Below are 25,034 nucleotides of genomic sequence, written 5' to 3' on the forward strand. Positions count from 1 at the left end.
TCTACTGTGGTGGTGGGGAAGCAGCCATAGAACATACCTTAGTGCATGGGTGTGACTGTGTCTCCATAAAACTTTATTTATAAAAACAGGAAGTGAGCCAGACTGTATTTTACCAACTGCTGCTCTAGAAAATCAAAGTTATGAAATCGTAAGACTTTACTTTCCCAATTAATCCTTTAATTGGAAAGTGACATGGCCAGGAAGAGGCTGTTTGGCAAATGTAATTAGAAAATCTGGTTTCAGGCACCAACTCCATCACTTTATGATCCTGGACCAGCATTAAACTTTTTAACACCCATGTGCATCTCTTCCATAACAATACCTCTTCGGGTTACTTCATAGGGTTTCTGTAAAAAACTCAGTGAAATAGTATTACTAGTGGAAACACTTTGTAAACTAAAGTATTATAAAATTCTCATTACTAACAGGTGGTAAGTGAGCAGAAAATTTATTAGATAGGAACCTAAGATTGTAGCAAAAAAAACAGATGCAAATGTATGGAATCACAAAGCAATCACTTTCAGAGGCCCTCTGTTTCTATATAAAATGGAACAGACAGATTGTTCGAATGCCATGAAATCAGAGGGCTAGAAATGGCTTGAAACAGTATGGAGACTGCAGGAAATGCTGGAAGATAGGACTCTTGGTTAGATGGCTGTGTCTTATTCCTGGCTTCACCATTTACTGGCTGTGTGACTCAGATACACCACCCATGTCAGCCTCGCCTGGAGAAAATAATACTCCCTACTTTGTAGAAATGTTACATGAATTAATGAATCCACTTAATGTTCTTAGCAGAGCTGCCTGACAGACCAGAAATATTCGATAAATGTAAGTTCTTTTTTATTGAAAAGTTTCACAAAGTCATGTAAGTCTGGAATGGAAGAGCCTGCAGAGATCATTTACCAGATGCCTGAATCACCTTTATGTTGTAGCTCTTTGTTCATCCCATCTCTGAACACTTATTAGAAAGCTCATTACTTTGCACAGAACTCAGTGTAGGTAACGAATTCAATATTTCTATCATTATTATAGGAAATTTATTTTCTTCATAGGAAAAAAATAAAGCAGTGTTTAGATTTATTGTCTTTTTTTTCATTTCTCCTACACATGTCTAAGCCCTAAAACAATACACAGTGTCTTGCCACCTTAATACATGGTATCCACAGGATGTAGCCTATAGAATGCAACACTGGCTGCATTCACCTGCCCCTCAAAGGACTGGCTGGCAAAGCCCTGCCCATTTCATCTTGCAAGGGCAGTGTGTGTTATTAATTGGCATTGATAATTAATGTTAATTTTTAAAAGATTTTATTTATTTATTTGAGTGGTGGGGGGAGAGAGAGTGAGAGAGAGCATGCACAAGTGGGAGGGATGGGCAAAGGGAGAGGGAGAAGCAGACTCTCCCTGAGCACGGAGTAGGACCCGGGGTTTGATCCCAGGACCCTGAGATCATGACCTGAGCCGAAGGCAGATGCTTAACCGACTGAATCACACCCAGTGTTAATTTTTTTTAATTTTAAACAAGACATGAGATTCATAACAGAGTAGTCCTACAAATAGGAAGGTAAATAAATGACTATACAGATTCAAAAGTAGCTTAACGCCTGCATGGATTTTTCCCATCACTAGCAACACCCTAAGAAAACATCAGGTCCATTCATTTCACATTTTTATATATTCCTACATAAATATTGTTTATTATAAATTAGTCAAGTTTTTGGTTGGTCTTGTTTTCAAACAAATGAGCTGACATAAATTTTCATGCACCACAGGAATCCATTTTTCTGTACCATCTTAAATGTCTTGTGAAGCTTTGTTTTAGGCAATCTCTAAAATGTTCACCCTTGATTAATTTTGAAAAGTGCTTTCAAAAACTATAACCCGGGCGCCTGGGTGGCTCAGTTGGTTAAGCGACTGCCTTTGGCTCAGGTCATGATCCTGGAGTCCCGGGATCGAGTCCCGCATCGGGCTCCCTGCTCGGCAGGGAGTCTGCTTCTCCCTCTGCCCCTCCCCCCTCTCATGTGCTCTCTCTCTCTCTCTCTCATTCTCTCTGTCTCAAATAAATAAATAAAATCTTAAAAAAAAAAAAACTATAACCCAAGTGGACTTTGCTTAAACACATTAATTCCTCCTCCAGTTTCCAGGCACATGAACAGGGCTTGAGTCCAATTCTGTGCTTTTCTCCTTTCAAATCACTTCTCTTTAGACCAAAGGGATCTCTGCCTAGATGACGAGTCAGAAAGGGTTATGATGGACAGAGGAAAAAGGGCATCTTCACAGACAAGCTTATTGAAGGAAGAAAAATAGTCAGTAAAGTTGAGTTGTCATAAGAATAGCTTGAAGCCTGTGGCATTGATTGATGAATTCCCTTTGCAGTTACTAAGGTAAACCAAAAATACACCCTTAGTTCTTTTGCCTTTTAGGTCATTCAGACAGAATGTGTTTTCACAGAAAAAACATCAGAGCAACAACAATCTGCTGAGTTAACAGAATACCATGCTGAAGATCAGTGTAAAATTAAAAAAATAAAATAAAGGCAGAAAACATTATGCTGCTCTCACTAATTAAGCAAAATATCACTTTCTTCCAATACTTCCTTGTCAAGAACAATGAATATGCATTTGAAAAGAGTCTTAAATCTGCAAGAAACTTTTGAGCTCACACCGACAAAGTGACTTGGGAATTTGTGGTGATAAATGAAGTACAACCCTTAATTTTCTTAGATTTTTAGCCTGCACCTACCTCATATTATTTATCAATACTCCTTGACAAAAAAATGCAGTGACCAGAGAATTTTCTTTGCTACAGATAAATCTATCCATGAATTTCTGGTTGAAAATAAACAAAAATTCTAGTGTGTTTCAAGAATACACGACTAAAATCTCTTGTAGGTTGGTAACACAATTATGTAGGAGCAAATAGTGGCATAAGAAGACAGTTGGGTCTTTTCTGCAATTAGTACTACAGAGAATGACTCAGTTTTAGCTATTTGACACTTACCATCATTTGCCAGATCTCATTTAATGTTTAAGTACCTTCCAGCCAACAACAAGATTGCAAATCAATTCATATAATATCTAAAGGAACATTTTAGCAATGTTTATTTTGTGGGTTCACTTTGAAATTATATTATATTCCTTAAAATTAAAAAAAAAAATCAATGCTGTTTAACAAGTTTTTAATGGCTGCTCTGGATACCGAGTGACCCCTGTTAAATGTTTTCAGAATAAAATTAATAAAAGCGTCTTCTGAAGTTGGACTCCATGTATTACAAGAAATTCCAATTTTTCCCCCTCTTGTCTCTTTTGACAAGTATTCACTTGTTAACTTTACACAAAAATGAGATGCTCTCAGATGGTAGATCCACTTGTGGTGAACACAGCATAATGTATACAGTTGTCGAATCACTAAGCTGTACACCTGAAGCTAATGTAACATTGTGAGTCAACTATACTTCAATAACAAAATAATAACATAAAAATAAATAAATTTTTAAAAATGAGATGCTCTTCTTCGGGGACGTTGGATGCCTCAGCTTTCATAAGACATATCCACTCTACATTCAAGAAGTCTGAATGCAAAAGGATATTAAGCTAATTTTATTTAACTGGAAACATGAAGCTCCTGACTCTAGAGTTATAGACCCTGCCTGGGTCACCAACCTCCATGGTATAGAGTAACATGGGCTAGAAAAAGAAGCCACAGTTAGTTTCAGATCAGGGATGACAGCATGGGGAACTCTGTGGACCAACTCCCTGTTGAAATAGGCAAAGCTGGCAAAAACCATAAAAGAAAACATCTTAATTCTCAAGAAATTGTCCTCAGGACATAAAGAAAATGAAGAAATTTTTCAAGAAGATCTAACACTCAGAACAGGGAGACTCTGTAGCATTTAACCCATTTAAACCACAGCTCACTTTCTCTTTTCCCTGCCTCCCCTTGGCCCAGTTCAAATTGACAGAGCCCTTTGGGTTCCTCTTCCCCTCCCAAACAAGGATTACTGTCTCTCACTGAGAGTCAGAGGCCGCCAGCATTTCTCATCCTGCCTAACTCTGAATTGAAGAGGTTAAATTCTTGGTGAGTAAAACCAAGAAGTCAGGGGTTTCTTTCCTCCATCTGGGCCCTACTCAGGGGCCACCCCAGAACTGACAGACTGACAACCCCAGAGCTGACAGACTGTCAGCCCACCATGATCACCCTCACTCAACCTGCTTGTAGAGGAGAGGTTCCAACTAGCAGGGCCAACCAAGAGCTCTAGAGGCTACTGCCCCACCCAGTACTGAGTAGCAGCTCAGAGAGCTGACCCTGGAGGAGATGCAGTCTGTAAGAAAAGAGAGCTCAGAAGCTCTCCCCAAAGGAACTGAGATTATCTGAAATGGAATCTGTGGAAGCCAAGATAAGGGCACTCTCAAAAATAGGAGCTCCTCTTAATTAAGAGCAATAAGCTAAACTGCAGGCCAGCTAGTTTACTAGAAAGAACCAGAAAAAGAAATAGCTAAAGAAAAGCCCTCATGGGGTCAGAACAGAATTCAAAACTGGTCACAAAAATTATGCCTGCCTAAATTTAATTGGATCAGACAGATGAGCAATGCATACTCTAGGGCATTGTTAAAAGCAATAGAGCAGTCAGTTAGTAAAATAGTAAAGTCAAACAGGAAGGGGTATAATATCAAATGAAGCAGGCAGCTTAAAAGAAAGATCAGAGGAAGACAGTCAAAGAGAGACTTGCTAAGACCAATGTCATCCTAGGTGACTGTGCCCAGGCCCGAGGTTAAGCACTGAGGAGAGACACCAAAGGCTTCACGCTGTAATGGGGAAATAGATTTCACTAAAACAAAATAGCCTAATAAAAAAAATTTTTTTAAAAATCAAATAGCAACAAAACAAGCCCAGGAGAGTGAGGGGGGGGGATCAGTATACAGAGTTGCTATATTACCTAAAATGTCCACTTTTCTGAGCTACTTAAGATGCAGAGATTCTTTGCTCATATTTCCATACCTCTCAGAGGTTCTGATAGAGTAGTTTGCACAGAGTAAAACCCAATAAATGCCAGCTGGATGAGAAAGTGTAGGCATTGCCCCTTGAGATGACCAAGGGCTAAGTGGCCTGGCTTGATGCTACAGACATACCAGATCTTAATGACATTTATACCTACAAATGATGATGTAACCAGATATGTCAGATACAATCAACAGTAATTTATAGACAAACACATGACAATCTTAAATTTACTAAAAACAACCAATAAAGCTAAATATCTTGGAACTTTTCAATAATACTAATTCAGGGTCTTCAGCTTGGATTACTAATGCAAGTCTCTTATGCCTCAATCCTACAATGAGGAAATTGTATACTTTTTATGACATTCTGACACAATAATTATAATATTTTACAGAGGTGGGGACCTACCATAAAATTGAAAAAGTTTACTCACTGCACTAAGAGCTGGTGGATTTGGGGTTTAGACTTGGCCTTGCTACTACTAATTTACTCTGTAGCTCTGAGCAACCCTTTCTCTTATTGCAATTTTTTCTTCTCACCTGAAAAGTGAGAAGGATGGGCAATATACCTTCTTAGGTTTATTCCAGTTTTGGGGTTTTGTGATGTCACAAATGGAAGCTTAGCCACTTAGTCTGGCAGAATAGGAGAACACTAGTTCATTCTGTTTGCTTAGCATGTGGTGTAAAAATGTGCTCCAGTTAATATTAGATTTCAGTGTTACCAGTAGGCTCTGGCAAATAAATACTGTGTTTCTAATGTCAAAGTGTGCCAATGTCAAAGTGTTTCTTCACTGGCCTGTGATTTAGTGTAGCACTTTAAAAATTAGGATAGCGATAGTGAATCAACTCCTTTGGACTTCATATTCAGTCCAATCGCAAACTAGAGCCATGGTCTTGAATTAGACACTGAACTGACTCAGCAGCCCCTGGAGGAATTCTGTGATGCTGAGGGTGGTAGTGGGGACAGGGAATATAATTATTCCTACCACCAGAACCTTAAAATAAATCTAGGAATTTGTTGCTGCAAAAGATTTCAGGAGGAAAAGATACCAGGGCCTTAGGGTGTTCTTTGCTTTTCTGTTTTGTTTTGTTTTTTTCCCCTTCTTTGTGTTTGCTTTTGATTTTTGCATATTAAACCATTAGAAGAAATACGTGGGGCATTAGGCAATAAAACAGTGACAGTGAGAATGGAAATGCACAGCCAGACTTGAAAAATCAAAACTGCTTTTGGTAGCCAATTAGAGATGAAAAGGAGAAACATGAGTGTGATTCTAAGGAGCATAACATGGGGAAATGTGTACATTACAAAACCATCAGTGGAAATTGAAAATTTAGAAGGCAGAACGTATTTTTAGATACTTACCTCCAGTTATATTGAATTTGGGTTATTTCTGAGATGTTCAGGTGGGTGTATCCAACAAGTACCTAGAAATAAGTCTACAGTACACAGATAGCAGTCACAGGCATATAGATGTGGCTAAAGTCATGAGATATGGATGAATGATCCAGTGAAAGCAATCAGCAAGAAGGAACCAGGCTTTTGCACAGATCATTGGAAAATGCCACCACAAAGGGCCAGGTGGTGGAGAGCAAAAGTCCAGGAATAAGACAAAGAAGTAATGATCCCAGAAGCAGGAAAACAATTAGAATAATAATGTTCTTGAAGTCATGGAGAAAAGAGCTAGTTTTCAGAATCTGGGTGAGGGTTATGAGTTCAGTGAGTTCTGCCAGGTAATATAAATAGTGAAAACACATCAGTGGATTTGGTGACACTAATAAGAACAATTTCAACAGAATGGTGAGACAGCCAGGTAGTAGCCAGGTAGCAGAGACAGTATACTTTTTATTTGTTTTTAAGTTTGGTGATCAAGAGAAGGAGGAATGTATGATGAATGGTTTCACAGGCAGAGAGGGGCAAGAAAAGTGTCTTTTGCTTGTCTCGATATGTGCTTTTTAAAGAAGATTTGGAGTAACATAAGTATATGTAAGAATGGAAAAGTATATATAAGTAATAAGAACGCAGTGGTGAACAGTACTTTTATTTTTTTATTTTTATTTTTTTAAAGATTATTTATTTATTTATTTGACAGAGAGAGACACAGCGAGAGAGGGAACACAAGCAGGGAGAGTGGGAGAGGGAGAAGCAGGCTTCCTGCTCAGCAGGGAGCCCGATGAGGGGCTCGATCCCAGGACCCCAGGAACATGACCTGAGCCAAAGGCAGACGCTTAATGACGAGCCACCCAGGTGCCCCAAATAGTACTTTTATTAAGAACGATGACCACTTGTTCTCTTTAAGACAAAGCAATTTTGAAGCACTACAATATTGAAGTAATTGACAAACTAGCTGTCAGTTCCAAATAAAGTAAGGAATGCAGGAAATTACAGTGAGTTTCCCAGGAATTAATCTGAAAGAAGAATGCAATATTTCTTCCTGAGTTGTCATGAATAAGCAATGCTTAAAAGATGAAATGACGGTTTTGTGTGAACATAGTTGGACTAAAAAAGTCTGTAAGAATTTTTGAGGCAGGAGGCTGGCTTCAGGGCAGCCTAGGAAAAGGAAATAGCATGGGCAAAGGGACACTGATGTTTAAAGAATGGCAAGTATTCCAGCGAACTTGGGGAAAGGGTGGTAGCAGGGAGTGAGGGTTGATCAAGAGACAAATTTGGACAGGGCAGATGGTGGAGGGTCTTGAAGTGGATGCTTGAGCCCAAATACGTTTATTGGATTAATTTATTTTATTTTATTTTTTTATTATGTTATGTTAATCACCATACATTACATCATTAGTTTTTGATGTAGTGTTCCATGATTCTTTGTTTGTGTATAACACCCAGTGCTCCATGCAGAACGTGCCCTCTGTAATACCCATCACCAGGCTAACCCATCCCCCCACCCCCGTCCCCTCTAGAACCCTCAGTTTGTTTCTCAGAGTCCATAGTCTCTCATGGTTTGTCTCCCCCTCCGATTTCCCCCCCTATTGGATTAATTTTTAATTTTTATCTTTTGGACCATTCTTTTTTGGTTGGGTCTTCATGAAGTGAATTGTTTACTTACTAGACCAACACTTTCAACAGAAATATATCCAATATAATATTATAAAATGTATATATATATATAAAATATATAGTATATATTATATGTATATGCATACATGAATATATATATATACATATATGCACACATATGAATAAGGGAAGTAAGTTGGCATAATCCACTGTCCTTTATTTTCCAGATTAGTTAAGACTTTATTTTCCAAATCATCTTCAGAGAGTAAGGCCACAGAAGAAGGTGTTGTCTACTCATGGAGAGTGGTAAAAATTCAGACACGCTAATTCAGGTAATGAGAAGGAGGGTTCTAATAATGTACTTGGTCCTACGCTAACATACTTTTTGAGCTGGAAAGCATTTGAGGGATTGTTTAGTGACAGAAGTCCTGAATTCAAATGCAAATAGAAATTGGCAGGTAACAAAAATGACACCAGCTGTGCACAAGATGAAATGGCAGCTGTCAGAAACTGGAGTCTTACCAGCTCATTCCATCCCATAGACGTGCTCTGTTTTGTTTATACAATGTTGAGAGAAAATTTTATTACTGGTCAATTTTTAGAAGTCAGATTTCATGTAGAAAACAACATTTCTGACTTCTCTTAAAAATGAGGAGCCCTTCAACCCAGGACCCACATTCCCATTTGGAATAGAGATGAGCTGACATGCCTGTTCTTTCTGGTTTGTGGGGGAAAGGGTGGAAGGAAATAACCTGGGTACCAAGAGTCGATCCATTAGGTATCAGAATCAGGGTGCTTTTCTTTCTTGTTGCTTTCCAATTGTCTGTTACGTAACTGCATTATATTTGATAAAAGAAGGAAGATATGTTATAAATAAATGTAATACACCTCAATCTAGAAATTGGTTGCCTGGGATGTTCAGTGATACTGGATTCTATGTGTGGTAGAGGCAACAGCCATAAATTAATGGACCTTGACCTACAGGTAGGTATTTTGAACTGGTTTTGGCTGTCTCATGAACTTTCATTTTCAGTCCTTCCTCCCAGTGGTTATGGCCACTGATGAGGATAACAGGTGAGCGAGGATAATTTGGGAGTAGTGGAGGCTGTGCTTTCCTTCCGTGTCTCTGCAGGCGTGAGGGGAGCTCAAGTTGAAGCCTATGAATAGTAGATACTTCAGGAGAGACTAGGGGTTAAAATTGAAGAAACTTTAGAGCAGCAATTGTAACTAGGTGAGATTTTGCCCCTCATCCACCACCCCCAGCCAGGAGAGATTGGCAACATCTGGAGGCATTTTTGGTTGTTACAGCTGGAGAGTGATGCTACTGCTATCAACTAGGTGGAGACCAGGGATGCTGCTAAATACTTTACAATGCACAGGAAAGCCCCCCACAACAAAGAATCATTCAGCCTAATCAAACAATAGGGTCAAAGGTTGTTGGCTCCTGCTTAAGAAGCATTCATCTCTGGGTGCCTAATAAAACTACCCAGGCCACTACTGACTTAGGCTGTCTGCTGGATTATTGTTTTAAACTAAACCCTAGGCACAACTTAGCAAGGGGAAAACTTTCCTTCGTCCCTTCTGGCCACTTCAGATGCTTCTGGAAAGTACATTGAATGCCTCCAGATAATTTGACTCAATTTCAACCAGCCACTGTGCTCAGTACTGTCTGAAATGTAAAGTAAATGTAGAAGTAAAGTAATGTAATGTAAAATGTAAAGTAAATGTAAAAAGGGCTGCCTCTGGTCTTAATAAGAGAATAATATTCAAGTATGGAAGAGCAGAAACTCTTCTTTTAGCACTTTCTTATTTCCTAATAAACCTCTAGGTTGAAATGTGTCATTGTTACAAAAGAGAGAAATAGTGTCCCAGGGGCTCCGAACTAAAAAGCAGACATCTTACAGTAGTCATTAGTGAGGCCCACTTTTTAAATTTCTTCTTATTTATTTTTTAAAAAAACTTTAAGACTCTAAGTTGTAAAAAAAAAAAATGCTATTACTTATAACTAGTTTTCTTGGGATTCTGGAAGAACTGATTAAGAAAGACATGTTGATCCAAACAAACAATTCTACTAAAAAGAAATCGAAATTATATAGTCAATATCCTTGAAGCTGAAAGGCATTTAATGAGGAACATTGTTTATTGTTTTCAGTTTTTCTTGATTGATAGCCTTTCCACTCAGAGGAAAATTGCTATACTAGCAGGAATTGTATGAAATTTGAAATTCAAAGCTATTCTGAGCTATTTTAATAATGCATTCGTCTGTCAAAATGAATTTTAAAGAGAAATAGTATGAACACCCAGGTTTAAATGTACACTCAGGTCTATTCATCCGACTGTACTGTAAGCACAAAAATATCAGGATACATAAAATCCTCCATTATGTATTTGAAACTCAGGTTTACATGCTTAAATAATAATCTCTTGATTTCGGGGGACCCTGGGACATGGGGATTGCCATATGAGCACTTATCAGAATACCCCATGCTCAGTTGCAAATCCTTTTTTTCTATCTACACACCCTTTTTGGTTTGACTGATCTTCTCTACTCTCTGAGGGTCCCCATGAAGACCCTCAAATCTCTTATCTCTCAACCTGATCTTTCCAGCAACTCTAAGTTGTACACCTAACTGCCAACTTGACATTTCCACTTGGATGACTAGAAGACATTCAGCACCATCCTCCTCCTCCCACCTCCAACTTGCTCTCCCCATCACAGTCAATAAAACTTCCATCCATCTAGGAGCTTTAGCCCAAATCATAGGACTTAATTCTTGATTTCTCTCTTTCCTTCATCCGACTGATTAACCTGCCTTGTTTAATATATATTATGTACAATATTGGAGCCTATTTTTTATACATAATTACATTGTGAGCCTCTATTTCCACGTCCTGAAATATTTTTATTTTATAAAACTTTGTAAAGAATGCATTAATCCTCGTGGTATAAATGTCCAATATTTATTTAACCATTCCTGTACTAGGGGGCATGCAAGATTTTTCTATTTTTTGCCATCACATGCTGTTGAATTCATTGAATACTTAATCATATTTACTATGTGCAGGCACTGTTCTAAAACTTTAGACATGTTAATGCATCTAATCCTAACATTACAATCCATGAGATAAATACTATAACATCTCTATTTGACAAATGAGAAATCTGAGACACAGAGAGACTAAACAGCTTGCTCAAGATTATGTAGCTAGAAAGGGGAGGTGGGATTCAAATCAAAGTACCTGGACTCCATGTTCCTGAGTCCATGTTTTAAGTCAATCTGGTGTGTTGTCTTGGGTACATTACTTTGTGCATTGACTGTATTTTACATCAGTCTGCACATAACTCTGGCCATTTCTTTAGAAGAGGATCAATAGTCATGAATATTTAAAATGTTTTGGACAGTATACATTACAAAGCTTTAATCCAGGAAGGTTATACTAACTTTGTCAATTTCTACTCCTTATGTTGGTTGTTTAGAGTGTCCTCTTAACTGTGCTTACATCAACACTGGGTATAATAATTTTTACAATCTTAACAAGTTTATTGGAAACAAATTTTGTAATAGTTATAGTTGATTATCTTTGATTATCAGAGCAGTTAATTTTTTTTCAAGTCTAGAATAACAATTGTATTATTCAGTGAATTTTTTTTAAAGATCTTATTTATTTATTTATTTATTTATTTATTTATTTATTTGAGAGAGAGAACAAAAGCAGGTGAGAGGTACAGAAGGAGAGGGAGAAGCAGATTTCCCACTGAGCAGGAAGCCCGACAATCATGACCTGAGCCAAAGGCAGACACTTAATCAACTGAGGCACCCAGGTGGCTGTTCAGTGAATTTTTTATGTTTGGCTTTTTGCCAACTCTACTGTTGGAAATTTCACTTTTTCATAATGAATTGTGGTCACTCTTTATGCACTGAGATTAACACCGTGAGGCTGTCATATATATGTATATATATATACATATCCAGGACTACTCTTGAACAGAAGTTTTGGTAAGTTACATGTCTTCCATGTTGATTTCCAGGGCTTTGGGTACCCACCCCCCACCATTGATTGGTCCAGAAGAACTTTTTGGAGGCTTGCATATATTATATATATATTATGTACAATATTGGAGCCTATTTTTTATACATAATTACATTGTGATATATATATATATATATATATATGTATATATATATATATATGTATATATATATATATATACATATATATATATACAGTTGTTATTTGATTTTTCATTTTGTTTCTATTGTTTACTGAAGTATAAGCACTGAGAAATTGGTTTCTGCAGTTGCATCAAACTTAAATAGTCATATAAATAACCACCTAGATTTCCCTCTTAATGTTTTTTCATATTATGAATTATTAGTAATCTCATTCCACTTGTTTAAGTAATGGTTAGATATACACTGTAATTCCTGCAGCCAATAAAGAAAGTCAAGGATCTTAATTTTTATTATGCAGCATTTTACCTGTAACATAAGCGATAGAACATGAACTCAATTTTCAATTAAAATAAACTTGTAAAAACTCCCTCTTAGTTTCAGGATCCATGGCATTGATAAATGTTCAGACTAGGTCTAACGTCTACACCCACATTACTACTGTACTATTTGTCCACACACTGTAGGTGTCGCCCTCAAGTTGTATCAAAAGCTCTATTCAGTTTTATTTATCATGTTTCTAGGTGTCAGTTTCTTGCACGTGACCTCATGGATTTAGAGCCGCCTAGTTGCTTTGGTGGGTGGCTCTTTTCTCTACCACCCCTCTGTGTCATGCTTTATCACAAAGTGTTCTTTCTCATTTATTGGCTTCTAGAGGCTTGGCAAAGTTTAGTGGAACTTTTTTTCATTGAGAGTCAAAAATTTTCCCTGGGACTCATGGATTTCCCAAGGAGCCTCAGGAGCTACTGCCCAGGGCAAGGTGAGGCCACACAGACCACTTGTGGGCTTCTGCTCCATGGCACTCAGAAGCAAGCCTCCAAAAAGTTCTTCTGGACCAATCAATGGTGGGGGGTGGGTACCCAAAGCCCTGGAAATCAACATGGAAGACATGTAACTTACCAAAACTTCTGTTCAAGAGTAGTCCTGGATAAAGTTGGCAGGAATAATCTACCAGGGCTGAGGGCTGAGAGCTCCCTCTCATGTGGGCAACCTGACAGCGTACTGTCTCCTGAGACTGGGTCCACTTAAATACGGGGCTTTCGTTCTGCTCAGTCTGGCTGACTTCCACTGCCAGCATTTGGTTTTTCACTTTTATGGGGGCAGCATTTAGTTTCTCCTTGAAAATTGTTGAATAAATATTTAAAGAACATTATTGTGCAGTTGGTACCAAATTAGTAGCCTGAACAAGGGTTTCTGCAGCTCTGGGTTCAATCCTGGTTTTAAATATTTATGTTCCACACTGAAGTATGTAGGGATAAAGGGGCATTGTGTCTGCAAATCATTCTCAAAAGTTTTAGAAAAAAAATGCTATATGGACACTTACAGATGCATATACACACACAAAAGGGAAGGAGAAGCAAATATATGGGGAACCTGGGAATTCTAGAAATTCCTGCAATTTTTCTGTAAGTCTAAAATTAAAGAATTTAGGAGCGCCTGGGTGGCTCAGTCGTTAAGCGTCTGCCTTCGGCTCAGGTCATGATCCCAGGGTCCTGGGATCGAGCCCCGCATCAGGCTCCCTGCTCAACAGGAAGCCTGCTTCTCCCTCTCCCACTCTCCCTGCTTGTGTTCCCTCTCTTGCTGTGTCTCTTTCTGTCAAATAAATAAATAAAATCTTAAAAAATATATATCTTTAAAAAGAAACTAAATCAGTTTTTAATTAAAAAAAAAAGTCAAGAGACTTGAAAAGTCCAATTCCTACCCCTTGTGTTAAGGACCTCTATTAAGATAATGTCTCAGCTGTTGGGTTTGGAAATTGGCTTCCAATTCCATTACCCTTCTCCACATTTCCTTCTTTTAAATAATCAGGTTAGGGGCACCTGGATGGCTCAGTTGGTTAAGCGTCCAACTCTTAATTTCAGCTCAGGTCATGATCTTGGGGTTGTGAGATGGAGTCCATTGTTGGGCTCCGCACTCAGCTCTGGGTTGGCTTGTTCCTCTCCCTTCCCCTTTACCCCTCCCCTTGCTCGCTCTTTCTCTCTCTCTCTCAAATAAATAAATAAAATCTTAAAAAAAAAAAATGAGGTTAAAAAAAAAAAAAGACCCTGAAGGTTAAGGTTAGTGTATTAATTTTTTTTTTTCAGAATGGCAAATTAGAAAGAAAATGAAGTTTGATAAGAGAATGTTATTTAGGAAAACATAAGCAAATTGTTTATATTTGATACCTAGTGAAAAACTTTTAAGGGTGACTTTTAGGGGGTTTCTCGAGCCAGACTTCCTGGCAAGCTGTTCCTGTTTGGTGTGCCTATCATATTTCTGACTACTTCAAACTACTCTTCATTAAGGCTCTTCATTTTAGCTGTGAAATGAATGCAGTTCTCTATTGAAATAATAACTAAAAAAACTCTTCGCTTGATGCTTGAGAACAAACAGTAATACTGACCCAGGAGTACCACACCCTGAAGGTTTTCCAAGTCTGAGTTTGTCCGTCAATAAAAATTTTAAGTGGACATCTCGAATTCAGAAAATGTTGGTACGCTGAGGTTCTTAGTTCTAAAAAACTACAAGTCCAGACACTTGGAATTCAGTATATTGGATCCCAAGCCAATCAAAATTGGTTCTCAAAAAGTTGGCTGCTAATTTTGATAGGGAAGAAATCAGTTAAAAAAGCAATGATTAACACAAGAGCTATGAACAGAGTACAAAGTGATAAAATATGAGCCAATATTGTAACAGGTTACTCAGATTCTGTTCTGGTTATTTGAAAAGAGATTTTTTTCAAACTGAAAAAATGATTTTATTAAACTGAATTTTTAAATGAAACTTGAATAAAGATATTATTTTAAAATACAATAATTTTTCCCTTAAATTATACCTTTCACTTTCATCCTGCTATGGAGAATTTGTTTTTGAAAGGCAATTAAGTACATGAATTAATAAAACCTTTAAAAAAACACACCAAAAAACCCCAAAACCCAGGAACACCTGGGTGGCTCAGTCGGTGAAGCGGCTGCCTTCAGCTCAGGTCATGATCCCAGGGTCCTGGGATCAAGCCCCACATGGGGCTCTCTGCTCAACGGGGAGTCTGCTTCTCTCTCTCCCTCTGCCTGCTGCTCCCCCTGCTTGTGCTCTCTCTTTCTCTGTCAAATAAATAAGTAAAATCTTAAAACAAACAAAACCCCAAAACCCTGACCATTTTGGCCACTCCCTATGTATTGTTGTTTGATTAAGAGGTCCTGGTCCTGATCTCCATAGCTCACCTCTATTTCGCCTCTAGAATTGCTTCCCTCCAGCAATGTCTAACTCTGGACTCTGTTTTCTCTTCTCACCCTAGAAATCTGTGCCAAGTCAGAAAGAGAGAAAGGACTCCCACTTTAAGAAAATGGGACTAAAGGATACTTTGGAGAGATTGGGGGCTGGCAACTTTGCCATAGGGATTTTGAAATTTCTTTTAGCTTTAGAGTCATGGACAATTTTTATAAACATCGTGGGAAAAAAAATCTTCCAGTATGCCTTTTATTAGTTTTAGGATTTTTCCCCTTTTGGAAAGAATAGAAAGAACTGTAAAGGCAGGATGAATCAGCTCAACCTCACTGATGTCATCAGACACTATAAAGGGACCAAGAATTAAAGAAGGAAGTCATATGGTTTTAACTCCAAATTTGAATCCATTGGGATCGGTGGGGAGTGGGAGGAGAGTTCTCTTCACTTAGGGAGATCCAATGGTAATCTTGAATCTGGCTATAAATTAAACATTTCTAATTGCAGAGTTCTAATCCAGATTCCAAAAACAGAAAGTTTCAAGAAGACCTCTTTGCCCTCCACTACACAATTTTTAGTGCCCCAACTTTCATGCTTTCTCCAAATGGGAGCCTTTGGTTTTTAAAGGTTTTATTTATTTATTTGAGAGAGAGAGTGGGGGGAGGGGCAGAGGAAGAGAATCTCAAGCAGACTCCCAGCTGAGTGTGGAGCTCAACTCAGGGCTCCCTCTCACATCCCTGAGATCACCACTGAGCTGAAATCAAGAGTCCGACGCTTAACAGACTGAGCCACCCAGGCGCGCCTCCAAGTGGGAGACTTCTTAATACAGGAGCTGCTTGGAGGACAATTTTTTTCCAGAATGTAGCTGGAAAGCCTTTACGCTCCATTTTTCTCCCTTTTACAATGGACAGCTGTGTGATTAGAATTCTGTATCCACAAATGTCTGCATTTTCTAACTTACCTCAGAAGTAAATTTGCACAGGAGGTATCACTATTAAATTACTTGCCTCCTAATCCTTTTTGTTTTCCCCAAAGATTTTTAGACAGCAACCAGTTATCTGGATAAGGGATTAAAAGTCCTAAAAGTAGTGGGATTAAAATCATTTGCCTAAACAAAGAGATTGAAATAAGTCTGTTGAATGGACTCTGCTTTCCCTGTGCGACGAGACTCTGCGGTGTGAAATGTTTTACATCCTCTGTCTGCCAGTTCTAGTTCTGCCCATTTTATATAAAAAGCTTCTTCATCCCATTTTCAGCTTCCTTCTTTTTTTTGTTTTAATTTTTTTTTTTCTTTTAACAGAAATGCTGGCATTCAACTTACCTCCAAGAATAGCTCAGAGCTGAAGTTCTCAGTTTAGTCATGAGAATTACATTTCTCTCCGCTTTGGAAATACTCTTCCCCAATCTCTCTAATTATGACCCCATAAGGGCGAGGTGATTTCAATTAAAATGAAACATATCGTTTTGTAGAACATACAGGAAAGAGCATCTTTGAACAGGAAAAAGAAATCATATTGTTGATTTCTCATGTCAATAATATGTACCCACATATTACGATAAGAATTTTGTTTATAAGAACATCTCTTCCTTGAAAAAGAAGGTTTTGTATGTAAAGCTTAGCTCCAGTATATTAAAATGCATGCCTGTACATTTCTTAGGTTTAAAGGTTTTCAGATGATGACTATAACTTATAAGAATGGTAGAACATTTTTACACAATTTTCGTGTTGGAAAATAACCCACTAGCAGCAGTTATAAAATATATTGAAAAGAATCCAAGAGGGCTCTTGAATGGTCTCTTATTTCTCATCACACAGTTCTATATCTGAATCATTTTCTCAGTCAGTTTTGAAAATATAAACATCATTTTTCCTTTTCAGAGAATTGATCAGGTTAATTTACCCACTGAAATGAGCAAAATGAGAGTAGAAACATGAGCTCAGCATGCTATTTTGTTAACGGTCTGTGCAAACCAGTTATGCATTTTCTGAAACGATACTTTCTTAAGCTTGTATTTAATGAATTATGAAACTTCCATCTTTAGCATGAGCACACGTGCCGGACTCCCTGCTTTCTCAAAGTAGACCCTGAGAGTTGTGTTTACTTACGGTAGCACAGTTTTCAGACTTGTCTTCCACAAAACCAATCTGGCAAGGCGTCCTTTGATTCTGTAGCCAGTAGTCTGTAGACTCGAGCAGGCTGTTGCTGCAAAGAACCTGGAGGGAATCGAGAAAACCTTAGTGTTACACGGCCAGCTTTCTATTTCAACAAGCAGCTCTTTTCTGAAGAACCTTAGATGTTTTCTTCACCTCAGAGCATCTGGATACTGGAAAAAAACTTGCATGATAATAGCACCTCTAGAATGTGTAAAATATTCAACCAGGAGCTGGTTTTAGAGGAATACATTGATGTTAATACTGATGTTTCTTCTGTCATCAAATCCAACATCTGGAAACTTCAATGATGTCCAATGTGTGGAAACTTCAAATGATTATTTTGGGGTATGGTTCAATTGATAATAAGGATCAAAGTTCATTTTAGTGTTAGTGCACTCTATGAATATTTTCAATCTTAAAAAAAAGTGTTTTTCCTTTTGGTGCAATATTGCTACTGAAATGATATTCCTTCAGCTTTAGCTTTGCCAACATGTCTGTGAAATAGGGTTCAATTCTTACAGAATGCCTAAGGTACTATGTTAAGTTTAAAAATTATTAAGAATAAGTAAAGTGCATCATGACAATCATTTTCCATGTCAAAACAGTACAGTAAAGCAAAACAAATTTGAATACATGAATCAAAAAAAAAACCCAATTATGATTAACAAATGGCTGGTTTCTGGGCTTGGATTTTAAAGCAAGGAAGAAAAATTATATTTCTGAGACAAGGTATTTTGAAGATGCCATCTCATGAATAGCCAAACAATTCAAATTCTAATGTGTTTTAACATTACCCAAACAGTGTATAAGCTTTTTCCCATCTTATGTGAGATTTCCAATGCTCTCCTGGGGTCCTCTACTTTATTAGGGTACACATCTGCTAATATTTGACTCACTACCTTCACTTAAGCAACAGAACAGATTTAATCAGTTTGGTTATTGCCACAAAATAGAATGACACTTCAATTACATTTCATCTGTATAACAAAGGATTGTCTTATGCTGTAAAGATAAAAACACATGAATTTTTGTCTCAGTGTGAGTTAACCAAATATAATTATGACACATCTTTCCATAATACTTTTTGTTTTTGCTGAGAAATATTACTGCTTTTAAATCTTTTCCCACTCAGTTTTGTTATTACTAGAGATGACAGATTTCTATCGTCCTTTTCTAGAATAGTACAAAGAGCCACATAGTGGACAAGCAGGTAATTGAATGATGAACTTGGACTATGATCGTGGACTAAAGTTGGTGACAGAGCTTCTCAATTCTCTTGCAGATTTTACCTAAACTGTGGTTCTCAAAGCACAGGCTGGGCCCCCAGGGGTCCCCGAGGTCTTCCAGGGATGCCAGCTGTCAAACTACTTTTATAATAACAGGAAGACTTTATTTGTCCATTTCACTGTCATGGTCTCTTAAGTTTCCTGTGGAGTTCTCCAGGACCCATGCCAGATGTCAGGGCACAACTTGGCCTCATACAGAAGCCAACAGCAGAGTCTGGTTGCCCAATGTCAAGTGGGACATTAAGAGATTTGCTAAAACTGTAAAATGAAGTCACTCCTCTTCTCACTAAAAGAGTTTTTTTTCTAAAAAACTCTTTTTATTTTACATAAAAAACACGCATATTAATTCCTGTGTTGTTCATTTTAGCCATTTTTTTAATAAAGAAGATGTGGTATACATACAACAGAGTATTAGCCCTAAAAAAGAATGACATCTTGCCATTTGCAACGACATGGATAGATCTAGAGAGTATAATGCTAAGCGAAATAAGTTGGTCAGAGAAAGACAAATACCATATGATTTCACTCATGTGGAATTTAAGAAACAAAACAAATGAGTAAAGGGGGAAAAAGAGAGAGAGAGACAAATCGAGAAATCGACTTAATTATAGAGAACAAAGTGATGGGTATCAGAGGGGTGGGGGTGGGGGGATGGGTGAAATAGGTGATGGGGATGAAGGAGTGCACCTGTCGTGATGAACATCAGGTGTTGAACAGAAGTGTTCAATCACTATATTGTACACCTGAAACTAATATTACATTGTATGTCAATTAACTGGAATTTAAATAAAACTTAAAAATATGCATATTAACATGTAATGTGTTTATTATTGTTTTCAAAGTATTTTTAAAATAAAAATTATTATTTTAAAATAAATAAATAATAAAAAACCTTTCTTAGCTTTAATTGATAATTTGAAAAATGTCAGAAAGTATAACCCCTATAAACAAAAGCTTTGTGAGGTCCCAATACTTTTTTTATAGTGTAAGGGAATTTCAATTCCAACCCTCCAAAATTGAGAACTATTAATCTAGACTCACTTTATTTAAAGTAGAAAAAGGCTCTTGGTCCACCCCACTCCTCACTGCTAATCATTTTCACTTCCAGCATGGAATAAGAGTTTAAGAACATGCGCATGAGTGGTCTGAGTTGAAATCCTAGCTTAGTAATTAATGGTTATTCTACCAAGGTTATTTGGGCAGCTGACTTTAATTCTGATTTCAGCTTCCACACTTGTGGAAGGAGAAAATAATACTCACCTGGTAGGATCACTGACTATTCAGAGAGATGACAAGTGTCATACACTGTGGCATGCAGATAGCAGGTTATCCTCTTTTCACGATTACTATTTGTAATGAACTGCAAAGGGAAATAGAAAATTGAATGCTTTCACTTGAAATTAGTGGATTGAAAGCATTTCAGATCTGTGAAGACAAATTGTCTTTAGCAAATATTCTAATCTAAGGTGTGATTTTGGTTCTGCATTTTGTAGTATTAATAGTTAACAGCTACTATTTTTTGTATGCTTAGAATGTCCTGGAAAAATGTGCTAAATTTTTCTTTCTATCTTTTTTTTTTTTACCTTTTAATTTAATCCTTATTGCAATGCTACAAGGTAGAAGTTATTTTAAAGATAAGGATCTTCACAGAAATTGTTCTTTTGAAGGTGAAGATCTTGAGGCTCAGAGAGATTTGAGTTTCTTTCCCAAGTTGCTCAGAAACTGGCTTTGGATTTGGTTTTGAAGTTACCAAGGCCTTTAAGTGAAATAATTTAATTATGCTGCCTTCCATAACCCATGCAAAATGACTCTAATTTGGGGTATGTTTCTCAAAAGTTATGGACATCTCATTTTTGTTAATATAACTATGCCTTCTTATGGACTTCCATTTTTTTTGTTAAGAGAGAGAGAGCATGAGCAGGAAGGGTAGAGGTAGAGGGAGAGAGAGAATCTTAAGCGGGGTCCATGATGTGGGGTTCTATCTCATGATCCTGAGATCATGACCTGAGCTGAAATCAGGAGTCGGACACCAACAAACTGAGTCACCCAGGCACCCCTATGGACCTCCATTTTAAAGCTGTTTTCCATGAGTGAAATTCTGAAGTGACACTTTTAAGGAGAAGAAACATTTTGTAATGTAAATTATAATAATTAAATTAATCCACTTGGCAAATATTATCAGTACTGAATTTCTCAAAGAAAAACATGGTTTTACATCTATTTGTGTTAACACTGAAAGAAACCCATATTGTCATGTCTCTGCTCTTTGCCTTTCTGTGATCTTTAAAATTTAGAACACCCATGAGTGAAACAAGTTTTCCTTCATTCTGAACCATAAGAACGTTAGAGACTTAAAATGGAGGCATCAAATGAACATACTAGTTAACTATACTTTACTGTGCAGTATAATAAACACTCCGACTATAATCACTTCTTAGTTATTTCAAAGCTCACTCCTCAAAAAGTAGCCACTGGACGTCTTCTACTTTTTATATATTCAAAGCACATAGAATTATGGTTGCAACAAAATATGTCAACAAAAGGAAGCAACTGTCATTTATCAGAGCATATGAACTATTTTTGTCCAAGGTCAGCCTTAGGAAGGGGACAGAGTTCAGACACAAGTCACTCGGGTCTTTCAGAAAGTGGTAACTGGGTTGGCATGTTTTTCTGGTGAAACACTGAGAGGCAGAGATGGAGATACCCAAAGGCCTCAGCCTGACACCTCCCACTGTGAAATGCCCAAAGCTGTGACAGACACTGCCTCATGACGAGGCCGATGGAGACAACAGCTGGCTAGCTTGCCGGATTTCGCCTGCATTTTGAAGAAGTCTTCAACAGAGAAATGAGGGCAGAACAATGAATCTGTCAAGTCTTCTACTTTAAGGGTATTTTTGTACCTATTTTTAAAGTAAATAATAACTGAAAGTATGCAAAGAACTTGTTCTGTCCTATCCTAGCAGTGAGGAAAGTCAACAGCTTTTTGGATCTGCTTACTTGGTGGAAAATGCTAGAAAGACTGCCTGTTTGGCTAGTCCATACCCCTGGGATACTGAGTGTCTTCTCTATGGTACGTCTTTGCTTCAGAGGAAATAGAAATGGCAGAAAAAAGAAGTGGAATTTAAAATGAAACCTAAATCTTTCAGTGCTTTAGAAGAAATATTTTGAAGAGAGCTTTGATGAGAGTATTCACTCACTATGTAACTTTAAAATTTGAATTTTATTCATCATAATTAAAGAAATAGTTCACTTGATTATGTTAATAATTAAAGTTGCCCCATACATTTCATTAATAGAGATATAATACCTATATTCTTGACTAAATAATACTACATTTATTGAGAATGTTCTGGGCTAAGGCCTTAAGATATATTATCTGAATTAAACCTCTAGACATACAAGGTAGAATTTAAGGCCCACATACGTAATGTGCTTAAAACAAGAGAACCTATAGCAAGTTTTCAATAAACATTAGCTATCATAACAATGATTATTCTCTTTTTCCTGGGCTTAGAGGGGTCACTAATTTGCCTAGTTAGTGGAGAAGTAGGATTTGAGCCGGGCTCTCCAATTCCAAAGCCCTCATTAGCCGGTGCTCCATTGTAAGTTGGTAAAATTACATAATTTCTTGTCCTTGTGTTCTAAGGCATCCCAGTCTATGCATTTATTCATGTCTTTCTCTCAGGACCCTGGTCTGGGTGGTAAGGAGGTTTGAGTTCCAGTCCTGAGCCTACTGTCTGTTTGGTTAAATCACTCACTAGCTTCCAGCCTGTTTTGTAAACAATTAATTCATGCGATCTGAAGGCATGTAACTTCTACACTGAGCAGCATGTAACTCTCCCCCTCATCCTCCTGCTTGCCCTCGCCCTGCCTCCTCTTCTCCCAGATATATGAAAAGCCAAATAAGCAAAGAGAATAAAAATTCAGCCTTCAATAAACCATTTAGCATCATATGTTAGGCAATTTTAACCTTTGAAGAGCTTTTGGTCTAATGGTTTAGACAAACCATCAGACACAGGAATGCTAGAAGGAAGAATACATACTTGAAAATCTAATGATTTTGAAGCCTTATTAATATGATCTCCCTGCTGAGAGAGTCACTTTCTGAGGGGGAGAAGAGAAAAACTCACCAGGTTCTCAATGGCTCATTTATTTATCTGCTATTTTTAGTTTCAGGTTTACTTATTTCAGATGAAGAGCTAACAATGAATGTGTTGTGTGTTCACAAACTTGAAGTAATAATGACACATTTTCTCTTGAAAATGCATGAGTGTTCTAAACAATGAAGAAAGATCTATCTGCTCTATCTTACAGTGATTCCTCTTTTTTATAGAGATCCAAGTTACACAAATTTACGTTTGACATGGAATGGGGAGGGAGAAATAAACTCTTAGTAACCTGGACACATCTAAGCAATGCCTTAAATCTTTTTTCAAAAAGTAACCTAGGTTGGAAAAGACAGTAACTTATGGTTGGTTAGTCACAGAGGTTTAGAGGTAGAACTGGAATTCTATGCCACCTTATCACTTACTGAGTAAACTTGGGCAAGTCGGACTTAATTTCTGCATCTATTACATGAGGACAAATGAAGCCCCTTCTGAAAGTTGTTCCAAGGTTCAAATAAGAGCCATGAAAAACTATGGGGAAGAAACTGAAGGTTGCTGGAGGGGAGGTGGTGGGGGGATGGGGTAACTGGGTGATGGGCATTAAGGAGGGCACGTGATGTGATGAGCACCGGATGTTGTATGCAACTGATGAATTACCGAACTCTACATCTGAAACTAATGGTGTACTATATGTTGGCTATTTGAATTTAAATAAAAATAAATAAATAAATAAATAAATAAATAAATAAATAAATAAATAAAATAGACTCTGGAAAAAAATGATCGTAAAGGACTAATCTCTTCACAGAGTAGGCAAGTGATATAGGATAGCTATTGTCACGAGAATGCAGTACAGTTTAGACAATGTTTTCCAACGGAACATTTTCTTGATCTTTGCGCCACAGTTGACAATGTTTTATTATTCATAATTTATGATGTACCACTTTTTTTCCTCCTACTTCTCTAATCTCTTTTAGTCAATATTTGGTCAACGAAGGTTCGTTGAAATCTTTAGATGTTTAACACTTGGAATATTAAGATGAACAAAAATGATCACTGCCCTTTTGGAAATTAAACTATAATAGGGGAGAACAAACATTCACAGGACTGATAAAGAACACAGGTGCTTTGATCAGTGGCAGCAGCCCAGGACAGATATCACCCAGGAGGAGTGGGTGCTTCTACCTGTGGCAGGGCTGGCGGGAGACTGCACTTGACCAGAGCTTGCAAGATACTTCTGAGTGGTCTGGGAGTATTGGGGGAGGCAGTGGGGAGGACAGGTCTCTCTTTCTAAATGGCTTTTTGTCCTCTGATGCCCTAACTGGGGATATTCCCTCTAGTTCTGTCCTCAGGGTGCTGCTCTTTTCCTCAGAGAGCTCACTGACTCCTGGTCATTAGTTACCATCTGGAGGGAAGACTCAATGGTCCACAGCTTCAGCTTTGACCTTTCTCTAGAACTTGGCTTTCACTTTTCTAACCGTTAGTTATTACACTTAGGTCTCCTGCTGTCACCATGAAATCTTGGTTTCTTTTTTTTTTTTTTTTTAATTTTTTTTTTATTCTTATGTTAATCCCCATACGTTACATCATTAGTTTTAGATGAAGTGTTCCATGATTCATTGTTTGTGCATAACACCCAGTGCTCCATGCAGAATGTGCCCTCCTCAGTACCCACCACCAGGCTAACCCATGCTCCCACCCCCCTCCCCTCTAGAACCCTCAGTTTGTTTTTCAGAGTCCATCGTCTCTCATGGTTCGTCTACCCCTCCGATTTCCCCCGCTTCATTCTTCCCCTCCCGCTACCTTCTTCTTCTTCTTCTTTTTTTTTTTTCTTAACATATATTGCATTATTTGTTTCAGAGGTACAGATATCTTGGTTTCTAAACTCAAACCACCTCCTTCCCCAATTCCAGTCTCTAAAAGAAACCTGACTCCCTAACTCCCCTGTTTACAGTTGAAGGCAGAACAATTCTCCTAGCCACCCAGGCTTGGAACAGCTGTGCCATCTGGAATACTGATTTGTCTGTTTCTTGTCTTATATTCTGCTCTCCAAAGTATTATTTATTTATTTATTTATTTATTTATTTATTTATTTATTTATTTA

General features: G+C 37.7%; 1 protein-coding gene across 1 annotated transcript in view; it reads right to left on the reverse strand.

Moving 5' to 3' along the window:
- Positions 1 to 25,034, reverse strand: part of LOC110574335 (SPHK1 interactor, AKAP domain containing) — a 126,242-nt gene that overhangs the window by 86,170 nt on the left and 15,038 nt on the right. The window contains exon 2 of the mRNA XM_021682996.1: positions 17,491 to 17,598. Coding sequence (XP_021538671.1) covers positions 17,491 to 17,598 — 108 coding nt within the window. The remainder of the gene's footprint in view (positions 1 to 17,490; positions 17,599 to 25,034) is intronic.

This window comes from Neomonachus schauinslandi, chromosome 3, assembly GCF_002201575.2.
Source record: "Neomonachus schauinslandi chromosome 3, ASM220157v2, whole genome shotgun sequence".
NCBI lineage: Eukaryota > Metazoa > Chordata > Mammalia > Carnivora > Phocidae > Neomonachus > Neomonachus schauinslandi.